General features: G+C 43.2%; 5 protein-coding genes across 5 annotated transcripts; 2 read left to right on the top strand and 3 right to left on the bottom strand.

Annotated features, from left to right (window-relative positions):
• Positions 1-397: 397 nt before the first annotated feature.
• Bfra_007828 (putative het domain-containing protein) lies at positions 398-2,155 on the top strand (the record flags this gene model as incomplete). Its single annotated transcript, XM_037338196.1, has 1 exon — positions 398-2,155. One exon carries the CDS (start codon positions 398-400, stop codon positions 2,153-2,155), a length of 1,758 nt encoding a protein of 585 aa, XP_037190259.1.
• A 1,205-nt stretch (positions 2,156-3,360) lies between these two features.
• Bfra_007827 (uncharacterized protein) lies at positions 3,361-4,476 on the bottom strand (the record flags this gene model as incomplete). The annotated part of the gene is made up of 3 exons (XM_037338195.1): positions 3,361-3,885; positions 3,948-4,047; positions 4,454-4,476. The coding sequence occupies 3 exons, from the start codon at positions 4,474-4,476 to the stop codon at positions 3,361-3,363; spliced, it is 648 nt and encodes a 215-aa protein (XP_037190258.1).
• A 637-nt stretch (positions 4,477-5,113) lies between these two features.
• On the top strand, positions 5,114-6,994 carry Bfra_007826 (putative dihydroxy-acid dehydratase protein; the record flags this gene model as incomplete). Its single annotated transcript, XM_037338194.1, has 2 exons — positions 5,114-5,181; positions 5,233-6,994. The coding sequence occupies 2 exons, from the start codon at positions 5,114-5,116 to the stop codon at positions 6,992-6,994; spliced, it is 1,830 nt and encodes a 609-aa protein (XP_037190257.1).
• Positions 6,995-7,961: 967 nt separating this feature from the next.
• Positions 7,962-8,687, bottom strand: Bfra_007825 (uncharacterized protein; the record flags this gene model as incomplete). The annotated part of the gene is made up of 1 exon (XM_037338193.1): positions 7,962-8,687. One exon carries the CDS (start codon positions 8,685-8,687, stop codon positions 7,962-7,964), a length of 726 nt encoding a protein of 241 aa, XP_037190256.1.
• Positions 8,688-10,419: 1,732 nt separating this feature from the next.
• Bfra_007824 (putative cfem domain-containing protein) lies at positions 10,420-11,826 on the bottom strand (the record flags this gene model as incomplete). The annotated part of the gene is made up of 5 exons (XM_037338192.1): positions 10,420-10,966; positions 11,026-11,405; positions 11,457-11,530; positions 11,587-11,649; positions 11,706-11,826. The coding sequence occupies 5 exons, from the start codon at positions 11,824-11,826 to the stop codon at positions 10,420-10,422; spliced, it is 1,185 nt and encodes a 394-aa protein (XP_037190255.1).
• Positions 11,827-13,751: the final 1,925 nt, after the last annotated feature.

Here is a 13,751-nt window from a genome sequence, read left to right as displayed (position 1 = left end):
CAAAGTAATCGGGTCTTGATTCGAACTGGCAATTTGAATCTCAGGGCTCTGCGGTATCGCCCAATACTATCGTCACTTTCTTGGATTTCCCCAGCTATTTAAATTATTCGTCCTGGCGGGCAGTGCAAAGTCGTCGCACAAGAATTTGCCTATCATGGCTTCTTATCTTCACGTGCGTCAAAATCCTCCCTGTCAGCCCCCTTATTGAGTTTTCCGTATTCTATCTCTTCATTCGAAAGCTCAATTCAGGATATAAGAGATTTCAGGAAAAATAGTCCCAGATATCACGCTATTATTGGGTTGACTTCCTGTGCGATTTCTATGTCGTCTTATCCCATGAGTCCAAAACAGTTACGTAATTACAACGTGCGACGATTATCAGATCGGCCAAGTTGAAATGCGTCTACTCAATGTCCACACGCGTCAATTGAAAGAGTTCACTGCCACCAAAATCCCCAGGTATGCGATTTTATCTCATACTTGGGGTGGAGACGAGGTACTTTTTCAAGATCTTACCAATTCCGAACACAAAACGAAGAATGGTTACGCGAAAATCGAAGGTTGTTGCCGACAGGCGATCATTGATGGCTTTGACTTCGTTTGGATAGATACTTGCTGTATTGACAAGAGCAGCAGTGCCGAACTGTCCGAATCCATCAACTCTATGTATGCTTGGTATGAGAAGGCTGCTGTATGTTATATCTACCTGATAGACGTTCCGTCCGCCCAGGATCCATATGAGATCGACTCGGCGTTTCGGAAGAGTCGTTGGTTTACTCGAGGTTGGACATTACAAGAATTGCTTGCACCCAGCAAGATTGTTTTCTTTGACCAGGAATGGGATATGATTTTCAATGATTCAGTAATGGCCGAACGCGAAGACAAAAAGTCACGGAGGGCTGATCTTCCAAGACAACGCATGGTTCTACTTGAAGAAATCACGGGCATTGGAACCAAGTACTTTGAAATTGAGTTTGGCGAAGCTAGCGCCCAAATTGCTAGTGGTTGTAAATTCTCGTGGGCTGCCATGCGAGAAACAACTCGACCAGAAGATGCCGCCTATTGTCTACTAGGTCTCTTACAAGTCAACATGCCGTTGTTATACGGAGAAGGAAATAAGGCATTTCAACGCCTACAAGAGGAAGTCCTCAAAAAGAACCAAGATCTAAGTATACTTGCTTGGGGATTCGATATGACTTGGCGAGAGACTTCCTCACGGACAAATATGGGTTTACGCTCTTATGGTATTTTGGCGCCGTCATCTCATTACTTCAAAAAGTTTCCAGTTTCTCTCTCGAAATTTGATAATCACTTAAAATTGGCTACTCATTCTATGATGACAAATTTGGGGTTGAACATAAACTTACCTCTGATGTGTATCAATTCGTCGCTAGGTATTTATCTTGCTTTTATCAGTGGATGGGCAGTCGCGCAGCTTGGGAACAAGCATGAAGCATTTGTCTTACCTTTACTAAAACGAAAAGATCAACTTTTTGAACGCCTTCCTGGAAGTCCGCCCGTCATCTCCGTCACTTTAAGCAAAGGTTTAAATCGAAAGATCAAGTGGAAATCAATATATCTCATTGAACCGAAAAGCTCACCCCCGACTTGGAAACCTCGAAAATCCAACTCGATCAACGACCTGGATTTCTTACTCTTTCATCCGGATCAATATACCAATGAACATTCAGGCTTTCAATTATATCATAATCAGATGAGCAGAGCCGGCTTTTCAGTAAGAAGTGTATTTCCGCCTGGGTTCAATGACTCGGCGTCACATCTCACATGGGAATCGCTATCTAGGAATTTTGAAATAATCCTAGTTCTCTCTAGAAATAACACAGATTGCTGCGTCATCTACGTCAAGGGACGAAGCACGAGCAGAGATCGTATCAGAATAAGCAAAATGTCGATTGCACGTTGTGAGCCCTCGCTTTCTGCATGGCAATGGCCTCATAACCTCGCTATGACGGTAGGATCAACGGATCTGAAGTGGGGATCTACTGTGAGCTTTGATTCTGGTCCCGAAATGAAAGCTGCGTACGCTTCGCTGGAGTTGAATACTGGAGTGGCTAGTTGGCATGGAAATTTTGTTGGGATTGTTATTAATCATCATACTGGAGCGGATCGATCAAATATTGGAATAGCTCTTTGATAATGCTAGCCTGCATGTGTTTTATGTGAATAGAATAGCAACTATTTGGTTAGTGTTACTGGCCTGGAAGGTGTCTTTGTCTTGTTCAAATAGAGATGGTTTGGCATACTGGCGTAGGGCGAAGAATAGTCCGAAAAGTCCACGCGTGCATTCTATCTTCTCAATTTACTCAAAGTGCAGTATTTTTATATGGGTATTTGAACACACTTTTTGTTGTACTCTTCATACAATTGAGGCGTGTGAATATCGATTGCTTTGTTTCTACTACACAAAATACTAGGTAATAACGAGGTATCTACCTACTGGTTCAACTCATACTCATACGCATCTTATATGAGATGATATGAACATGGATATGATACCACCTACCAGAAAATAAAAATTGTCAACATCGAAAGAGAAATTGTACAGAGAGAATTCTTCTACCTGACGATCTATTCGAGTACTGGCATGGCGCGATGACGTCTGTCTAGTACTTACTACTTACTGCCCACTCATTACCCGGTGCAAACCACCTACCCACCTACCCACCTACCTACGTACCTACGTACCTACTTATCTAGGAAACTGACTATATCTCCTCCCTAGTAACTCTTCTATGTTGTATACAGTAAGTACTATGTAGGGATAAAGCCTGCGCGAAAAAACTAGCGATGTGCAACAGATGGATTGAGGGATGGTGATTGGATGAATTGGTATGGATTAGTTTGGATGGTATGGTATGGATTAGTTTGATGACTTTAGTTTATTTTCGTTTAGTCTGTTTGGGGAGGTAATTTGGGGTCTGGAAACGGATTGAGGAATGAGGAGTGATGGATTACGGGGATGGATTACGGGGATGGGATGGTGCGGGTGGAGTGGGGGTACAGGGTTAGTTTACCTAGGAGCCTGGGTAGTTTTGGGGGGAGGGGTGCAGTGGCGAGGAGAGAAGGATAAAGGGTGTGGGTTTGTAGAATGGGGGATTGAGGGTTTGTTTTGGGGAGTGGGTAGAGTAAGATTTTGGATGTGGAATGGTCGTCAAAGTGGTGTCGAAAGTCCATATAAATGTCATTTTCAAGACAATTTCAGTGTAACCCGAGAATCTTGCTTTAATAGATATATATGCAAGCAACAAAGGCAACGATTGAAAACTCCTAGAATCCCTAGATATTTCTATCCTCTGCTATCCGATTACTTCGCTCTTCTCTGCTTTCCTACACACCTATCTATGGCTTTCCCTGGTAATTATAAACCAGTCTAATCTTCAATACCTCCTTTCCCTTCTTAACCACCACTCTCCGGGTATAATATCTCTTTCCATCAATCATCGCAAATCCCCAAACCTGATCTGCCGTCCATCCCTTCTCCTCATTCACACCATAACTCTGCACATGTCTTTGACCCTCGGGTCCACTATTTTCCTCCTCTCCCTCTAACCACCCATCTCTCAAAAATGCATCATCATCAAATTCCGCTGCTTGTTCCAGAGTACAAAAACGAGACTGCGCAGCAATTTTCCCAAACAGATGATCTTCATGCGTGCGAGCTGTCCAATCGAGGACTCGATATTCCGAGGTACCTTTGAGACCACCGGTCGCAGTTTGATCAATGTCGATGTGAGGGATTTGGTTTTCGTCGATGTATTGTTTGACGTGCAGGGTTACGGTGGCGAGGGAGATGGCTTTGCGCGTCCACCAGCCTATACCTTGGAGGGCGAGGACGGCGTCGGTATCGTCGGAGAGGCTTTTGTTCTGGGTCGTGTTAGAATATGTGGGTGGGATTGGTATGGATGAGGTAGAGGAGAGTTTCTTACCATAACCCAATCTCCACTTAGATCCTTCAGCGTAACTTCGGGTCCAGCTGCCATGGTTTGGTTTGTGTTGAGAGTTTGTTGTTGGTTGTTGATGTTGTTTCTAAGATAGGAGCTTTAGATGTCAAGCGGGGTAAGTAGCTATGAGGTGATGCGGAAGTTCCGTATTGTACCCAGGTAGGTAGTTTTGGCGATATGCAGGGTAAATAGATAAGGAAATGCAATACTCAAGTAGGGAAAAGAACAATGCTCGAGGAAAGAACAAAAAATCCAGAGGAAATCAACTTCGATACTTATATCTTTAAATAACTAGGTGCCCACAGCGCTATAACTTGTACCTGCAGAAACTCTATGTCTCAAAATGTCAATATCACAAGCATTGGTACCTGTTCACGCTTTTGATATGGGATGCGACGTCCTATCACCTCGGTATGCGCTGACTGATGTGACATAAATTGTGGAGGAACCGGCTCACATGTGTTTTCGGGTTCGTTTTATCCTTTGCGAACCGTGCGATGCGAATGGTTCCCATGGTGGAGCTTCTTGGATGAGACGGATGTGGCATTTGAGACGGGGAGAAGGAATTCCGATGATTGAGAAGTCCAGATTAATGGTGGAGTAATGGTTGCTCCGAAATAGGAACGATTATCGTGAGTAATGATGTATGTAGGTTGTGAAAGCTTGAGGGAGTTATTCATCTTCTTATTGTCTTATTGTCATCCCCTCTCATCTTCTTCCGGATGAGAATCATTCAAGTGAGATTCACGCAGAAAGGGCGGTGGTTATGAGTTGAAGACTTGATCTAGTACCTACCTGGCCGGTCACCCAATTATTGAGGTGTATCCAGGGAGTGAATCTATCAAGTTCAAGCTGAGATTTATAAAACTTTCAACCAATCACGATGAGTTTAATCAGCAACACGGAGCAAAGCTGGGGTTTGTGGATTCTCCGGGCTCCGATATCGATCTCGAGAAATAATTTCTTGCTCATACTTGAAGTGGGTGGTGTTGACTATTTGGAAAGTGTCAATTGCTTTCATCCTTCATTCGTCTTTGCTTGTAAGAGAAGCACAGGAGAATTCTCATACTTGTTCTTCAATCCTGAAAATTTGAAGCATCGACAAAGACAAAAGTTGAAGTAATTAACTTTACTTACAACATCCCTCAAATATGCTCTCACAATTGAGAACGAGGGCAAATGCCTCTCTTCTCACCTCAAGAAGAGCTTCACAATATGTGTAAGTGTCTGCGAAGTCTGCTCCCTCTCAATTGACTAATTCTATATCCAGACGCTCTTTATCCTCCACCTCATCTCTCCGCATATCCTCCAATGACTCAGAGCCACAACTCAACAGAGTCTCATCGGCCATTACACAACCAAAATCACAGGGTGCTTCACAGGCAATGTTGTATGCCACGGGCATGACCGAGGAAAGATTAAATAAAGCTCAAGTTGGTATCTCTTCAGTATGGTGGTCAGGAAATCCTTGCAACATGCATCTTTTGGAACTCAACCACAAAGTGAAGGAAGGAGTAGAGAGAGCGGGATTGGTAGGATATCAATTCAACACCATTGGAGTTTCGGATGGTATTTCCATGGGTACAAAGGGTATGAGATACAGTCTTCAATCAAGAGATTTGATTGCGGATAGTATTGAAACTGTTATGGGTGGCCAATGGTATGATGCAAACATTTCGATTCCTGGATGCGACAAGAATATGCCTGGTGTTATGATGGCAATTGGCAGAGTCAACAGACCAGCTCTTATGGTTTATGGTGGTTCGATTAAACCAGGATGTGCCGCAACGCAAGACAACGCAGATATTGATATTGTCTCCGCATTCCAAGCCTACGGACAATTCATTACTGGGGAGATTACAGAAGAGCAAAGATTTGATGTTATTCGTCATGCTTGCCCAGGTCAAGGTGCATGTGGTGGAATGTATACTGCCAACACAATGGCATCAGCTATTGAAATTATGGGAATGACTCTTCCTGGATCTTCTACCAACCCCGCAGATTCAAAGGCCAAATTACTTGAGTGTTACGCAGCTGGTGGCGCAATCAAAACTCTTCTCAAGGAGGATATCAGACCTAGAGATATCATGACCAGAAAGGCTTTCGAAAATGCTATGGTTCTCGTTACCATTACTGGAGGATCTACTAACGCTGTTCTTCACCTTATTGCTATGGCAGATGCTGTAGGAATCAAGCTTACAATCGATGATTTCCAAGCTGTTTCTGACCGAACCCCTTTCCTCGCAGACCTCAAACCATCTGGTAAATACGTCTTCAACGATCTTTACAACATCGGTGGTACTCCTTCTCTTATTAAACTCCTCATCAAGGAAGGTGTCATCGATGGATCAGGAATGACTGTTACTGGTAAGACCCTCGCTGAGAACGTCAAGGATGTTCGTGATTTCCCATCCGACCAAGAAATTATTCGTCCATTCTCAAACCCCATCAAAAAGTCTGGTCACATCCAAATTCTCCGCGGTTCCCTCGCACCAGGTGGATCTGTTGGTAAAATTACCGGTAAAGAAGGATTACGATTCGTTGGAAAAGCCAAGGTTTATGATGCTGAAAATGATTTCATCGAAGCTCTCGAACGTGGCGAAATCAAGAAGGGAGAGAAGACTGTTGTAGTCATTCGTTATGAGGGACCAAAGGGTGGACCAGGTATGCCAGAGATGTTAAAACCATCCTCGGCAATCATGGGTGCAGGACTTGGAAAGGATGTCGCTCTTATTACCGATGGACGTTTCAGTGGAGGATCTCACGGATTCTTGATTGGACATATTGTACCAGAGGCACAAGTTGGTGGACCAATTGGATTGGTTAGAGATGGTGATACCATTGTTATTGATGCTGAAACGAGAGTTTTGGACTTGGAAGTTGAGGGTGGTGAGGAGGAATTGGAGAGGAGGAGAAAAGAATTTGTCGCACCTCCATTGAAATATACCAAGGGTACTTTGGCGAAATACTCGAGATTGGTACAAGATGCTAGTCATGGATGTATTACCGATGGAGAGATTGTTGAGGCATGAGGGACACGATAATTTTGGATGCACATAAGCGAAAAGGCAGATGACAACAGAGGATGAAAACAAAAATGCATACTTCAGGAAAATCCGGTCGGGGGTGGCGGGAGTAGACCTGGGGGAAATAATATTTCGGTGTTTTTTTGCAATTTATGACTTGGCGTTCTACGATGATGGAATAGAACAAAATGAGAGAAAGTAATTCTTGAGTCTCAAAAAGAAAGTAGACATGTGTGAGAGTCGTGGAAGGCTATGTGAATACGTAGTATCCCGAATCGCATCCATACAAGACGAGATGCAAGATTGGTAAATTTCCATAATGTATGTGTAAATCCCTCCTCACCAATTCTGAGAGCAAGTGTTCAAAGGGGTTCCCTACTCATTGATGCCTCATTATATTCACTTGAAGTTTCCCTTCTTACAATATATAATATGTGTTTGAGAATTCTTTTCAATCAACCCAAAAAAACTTCGTCTCCTCCCTTTCATCTTCTACCGAAGATCGGGTCGCCACCCCGAAAATGATGTTCGGTCGACAGACTTAACCGATCCGATAGGGCTGCACTTGTCTGATTTGGAAATAGAGGGGGTTTGGATTCTTTAGTGTCATTTGTAAACGTCATTTGCAAACGTCCTTTTGGGAGAAGAAAAGAAAAGATGAGATGGGAGGTTTGGGTTGATGGGGTAAGTACTTAGTGGATATTGAGATGGGCTCATGATTTGACGATTGTATTGCGTGATTTATGAGAGATAGATTTGTGTGATGAGAATTATATTAATTGCTCAGTTAGTTGGTTGAAGCGCTGATTATTACTATTACCATTACCATTACTATTCCTAATGCTATATACCTAAAGGTATGCCCCCTCCCCTAAAACATAAACTCCCGCTCTTCTCATTATCGTGGTCGCATCTCCATTTTCATATCTGAAGGTGATTCGAAAACTCACAGATATCCAATCCTCAAGAGAATTCACATATCAGACAATTTACGCACTCCCTCTTCCTTAGCCAACTCCTCCTCCCCGTCCTTCTTGAGGTTTTCTTTGCGTCCGATTGAAAATCTGGATTCAATCCAGGCTTTTATACCCTCGCTAATATTCTCCTCCTTCTCCACATATTCCGCTGCAAAACATTCCTCGCCCCCGCCTGTCATATCCGCAATTCGTTTTTCCTCCTCGAATTGGCGGACCAGCGCGAAATCGTGGACCCAGAAGCCTGGACCTTCGACCCAGAGGATGGAGGCTATTTTGTCGAGGTCGACGCATGTGATGTCCGATTCGGATTCTGCATCGGCGTCGTATTCAGCGGAGGTAGAGGTGTCGGAGAGGGTGTCGGGGTGGTCGGAGAGGATGGTGTTGGAGGATAGCTTCTTGATGCGTGCTTGCACGGTGTATGGATGATGTATTGCGGTGTCGGGATCAACCTCGGCACATGTAGAGGCATCGGAGAGAATGATAGTTTGATCCTCGTGAAGAGCGTTGGGAACACTGTGTGCGGAGATATTGGCGTTGACGATAGCATCTTTATCGATAGCCATGTCATTGGGAACTGGTAGTGATTGACTGGCCAGAGTAAATTGTTTGACGGGACTTTGTTTTAAGAGGGAGGGGTACAATGATTGAGAAGAACCCCGAGAAGCGCCCTTTCTTGCGAGATGGCGAATGCGCGCGTGCTTTTGAATAGATGCGTGATACATGATTGCTTGGTTGTATAATGTTTTCAAGGTGTGAGAATTGGATGTGTGCTTTGAGCGATGTGTTTTTACTGTTGTGTCTGTAGTTCGTTGAACTTGGGGAGACGTAGTTCTTTTTGTAGAAAATTTGTACTCTGGAGCTAAACTAGTAGCTACATAGAACACAATTAGGTGAAGTTAAAAAAACAAGCGAGTAGTGACAAGTACGCGATTAGTTTGACATTAGGACGACACTAGAAGCGAACTAAACTCGCTTGAAAACACTCCTTATCCCAGTTAGCGAAGTTTAAAATGTCAAATCCGGGAGATCGATCTCGTTCCACTCTATCCACCCGATCAGAACCCTCCATAAACGAAGCAGGTATTGTTATGATCTAAGAAAGATGATACATACCTCATAAACATGAACGAGGTAGACTTAATTATCTTAGTGGAAAGCTAAACATTTTTTCCCTCGCGCCGTTGAGTTATTAGCTTGGATGTCGTGCATGTACCGTGGTGACTCACTCGAAGCGTGTAAACCGTCCAATTTAAAGGGACTTCATAGCGATATATGATGCAATCAATCAGAAGCAAAAGATGAATTTGGTAACCCTTGAAGCTAGAGAATATACTACTGAGATGATGGGCAGAATTGGAGAACAGGAAATAGCTGGATCGAGTTTAGTGTCCAATTTAGATACATATTCAGAAATAGTCCAAACCATGAGATCTACAACTCAAGGCCATCAATATTTCCCATGACGGGCTTAGGTAATCTTCATTATTCCATGGCGTGGTATGCCCTCCTCGATTTTCCGATATTCATACCATCAGTCTCAAACTCTTGATTGGACTAGTTCCCGCTCAATGCGACAGTCTTGGGTTCTAGTACATATTATTAATCTTGATTCACATGACTTGACACTATATCTATTTCTTTCAAGGCAGAATGATGGGTTTGAAGAAAAACACAACATCTTGGGATTTGGATTCATCGAGCCTAGCTAGTTTACCTCTTATAGCTTAGGTATTCTTCAGTGACCAAAAGACTTTTGTTAGATCGGCAGCAATCGCCAAACCCTAGGGAATTGTTTTTGTTTCCTACAGAAGAACAATGTATCGAATGCCAAGATCCGGAGAAACGCACCCGTCTCTTGTAGAAAGAGAACATACCGAAAGCACAAAACCAAAGATCGCTCTTCTCTCCCGTATGATTGAGAAATATACAAAAAAAAACCCCCTCAAGAAAACGCCTAAACCCATCACCAAATCTCCAAGAAATTGGTAACTCATCTTCGATTACTCATGTCATTATTAGTACAGGGGCCCTGCTAATCTTCTCTACATCATTTCAGTTTTGACCTCTATGAACTCGTTAGTCTAGTGATAAGTTACTGTGAGGATCGAATGGACATTTACGATATCCGTAGACGCGAGCAGTGTCTTATGAGGGAATATGTAGTATCACTTAGTATGACCAGAAAGCCCGCCATTACATTTGAGGCTGAGATTCGTAGCCTTTCATTGGCAGGCTAGGGGGTCTGACTTCTGGGAACAGCTTGTGTGAAATGGACTATGAGTTGTCTTCAGTAATGAGGCTGTGACTTTGGGTTAGGCACTACTGTCAATTTGGTGTTGAATATCATTCAACGACCTCGTTCCAGCACCATAAATTATCGAAGGAAACCAAACTCCACGATACTATTGCGACATAACATCTTCAAGTACTGTGATCCTTATCGTTATGCCTATCCTATAAAATCTCCGCACTAGTCCTCCTCGCATACTGCGAATCAGAAATATCACTCTTCCCATCTCCATATTCCACACCAACACTCGTCGTCTTAATAATTCCATCATATTTCATAATTTCCTCATCACTATCCCCATCTCCCTTGCTTGTCTCCCTTTGAATTCTATTCAAATCCTCAATCCTCCCATCCTTGACATCCGGTATATCTGGTACATCATCCAATCTGATCAGTCCATTCCCATTACTTAATCGCGAGCTCTTAAAACCTGCTCCGTTCCTTGTTCCGCGTTCATATCGACTGCTGCCTTGCAAAGCATAAGGTCCGCTGTTCTGATTATTATAGGCACCATCTGATGAAGAACCGAAGAGCTTTGGAAACCATCGCCGCATCACAGGTTTAAGAGCAGGAGCAGATGCTGTAATTATTGCGAGATTGATTTCAATTACTGAGGTGACAAAGCTGATGCCTCGTGTAGAATCGACGGGGGGAGGGTAGAAAAAGGCGATAATCATCATTGTGAGACGGACTATGCCTACTACTGTTACTCTGAACGATGGTCAGTTTGACTTTCAGACATGTAGTTTGAGAAACAAATTTTGACTTACAGAATTCCGAGAAAAAATACCCCAATAACAGCGATTTTTGTTCTTCGGGGCATTTTCAATCCAATGACGATCCAGAATGGAACGATTAAAACCAAAATATCTGTGACGAGAGCGACAACTGCAGTAGCAACATAAAATACACCTTGTTCAATACAATAGCCTCCGGGAATATCAACTTGCCAGTTGTATGCAATGGGTGTACATTGAAAGATGACTACAATGAAAATAGCAACCATCAAGGCGTTATTAATGATCAAGAGTGCCCATATTATACGTTTGATTTCAGTCTTCTGCCCTGCGAGGCGGAGGAAGAACATCAAGATGGAAGTCTTGACGATGGCAAGAATGGGGTTATAGAGAATTTGGACGGCAAAGTTATACTAAGAAGTGTCAATAAGCAGTATGTAGGCCATTGTTAGGGTGCGACAAACTTTGAGTCCAGGAACCGGGTCGTGATCGAGTGGTACATCCCATATATGTAGACCTACAAAATTGAATATAACGTCTACAGTAGTTTTGTCAGCGGGCACCCATGAGGGATATTACATTCGAGTTACCTACATTGCCAATGTGCATAAGTCTCCGCTATAGACAAAATCATAGAGAGCACGATGAGGCCATCATCTGTGATAAATTGTAAGAGGACTGCCACACAACAACTCAAAACTGGAAATCTTTACCCAAGCCAAATTGACCTAAACTAACTCTGCTCCATACCCTGAGACACACATTGATCAATGCTAAAGCTGGGCTGAAGACGACGATGAACAAAGCAAAGTCTTGGAGTGAGGTATCAACCATAGCGAAAGGTGTTTGGGAAAGTGACTTGGAGATCCTGTTCCATAAGCCCTCCACTCAATCGATTGGCGGTCACTCGAGTAAGGCATTTCAAGTATAAATGTTTGGGAGTAATTGCAGTCTCGGATGCAGAGTTGACGACAAAATTTTAAACTTTCCCAGGGTGTCTCTTTAAATTGAGATACATTTTGAAGGCTAGGGTACAGCATCCTCACAGCATGTGCCAAATCCTCTGCTTTCTTGTTTGATTGCCAGAAACAGGGCGACCAGTCTAAATCAAGCTCGATCAGGCCGCGTGTCGTTTGAGGGTCTTTCCCTTCCAGTTCGTATTTATGATCCAAGCAAACCGCTCATGACTTACGTCCAAATCAAACGTCTCAAGAACCAATAACATGAGCGTGCTTTTCATGCAGAAGCTTAGCTAATTAAATTAAATTTTGGACCGCTATAGTAGTGGAGTAGGTCATGTAAGACGGAAAGCTGCTCATTCTTTGTTACCCAAAGAATTGCTTCAGAACATTATAGACTTCGTACGGCTATCTACTTGTTTACTCAAGAAGGATAAAACTCCGAGGCTAGATCTATATATACCACAAAACGACAAGAGAAAAAATAATTTAGATTGATTTTATCAGCAGTGAGACCGTGTACTTTCCAGCCGCACGCATGGAAACTAGAGATATTCCCTTAGTTCCGGCATCACTTCCCGGACTACCGGTATCTGTAAAGTGGTTGTTGACCCTCGGTCCACAAAGAACTTTATTATGGATAGTCTGCCACTGCGATAATAATGAGACGCAACAACGGTTTGTGTCCGCACTGGAAGTGATTGAATTTTGAAGGGGTGGTATCGATTACTACCTTTACAGGTTCACAGAAGACGACTTTCTATAAAGATTTTGATGAGGAGCCCCTTTGGTATCAAATTTCAGGTTCGCCAATTACCCACATCACACGTTGTGCGGTGTATGAGTGAGATGGTGGTAGTCGGGGCGGTGACAAACCGCGAACAATACCAGCATCAGTCGGGCAAGAATTATCCAAACTGGAAAATTTCCGCAAGTAAACCGGCTCAAGTATGGAAAAGAAAAAACTCCATAAGAGTTGATTAGATTCTACCGATCTTGTGGATTTATATTGAGTTTTGTTTGGATACCACTTCATCTGTGACCAGGGGATGTCGGGTGCTTCTGGAGTTCTGGGGCCGCAGTGGAGACTACCCTGCCAATTCCGCCAAAATTGAGAAAGCGATGACCCACTTAGGTACCTTTTAAGTTTTTATCGCTGTATTCTTGGGATTATGGTTCGACGTAAAATACAGACACAATGCATGATTAATGAAAACTTGTGGTTGTGCAATTTGAGCAAACGTGGTGACGAGATCGACAGGAATTCCTTGTATCAAGGGAAGGCGAGATAAGCTTGCGGTTATCTTCGATACAATGGATACAATGGATACAATGACTAGCGTCCTAGAAACCTTTGAAACAACTTCCATAAGGCAGAGATTCAGAATGTTGGCACTGTGCTTCACGCGGCATGCCACTACCTAGATCCATGTCGTTAGTGGAGAAGTGTACAACTTTGCAGTTTATGGTTATTCGTCCGAAGAAAACAAACAAGGAGATCGACAGGGCTTAAAATTGGTGTCCCGTTGAGGAGGAGAAAAACAAGTACCCCAGCGTGCCCAGGAGAAGAAAATCATTTCTTGCTGTAAGCGAAAAGGTTGAAGGGATAACAAGAGTTTCCCATGTGGACGCATGAGCAACACTCCCACAAAAGCACCCTGATGCAGCATTTGACCGCTTTCAGCTCACTAGAAGTCAACCCTCCACATTCAAGACATTATCAATATATTATTATATCAATAGTCAGCTATTCCTGTTGAGTCTTCCATTGAAATGGTCAAATATGCCATTCATTCGGTC

The sequence above is a fragment of the Botrytis fragariae genome, assembly GCF_013461495.1.
Source record: "Botrytis fragariae strain BVB16 chromosome Unknown tig00000112, whole genome shotgun sequence".
Taxonomy (NCBI): Eukaryota; Fungi; Ascomycota; class Leotiomycetes; order Helotiales; family Sclerotiniaceae; genus Botrytis; species Botrytis fragariae.
Note: the sequence above shows the minus strand (reverse complement) of the source record. Positions and strands in the feature narration are given on the sequence as shown.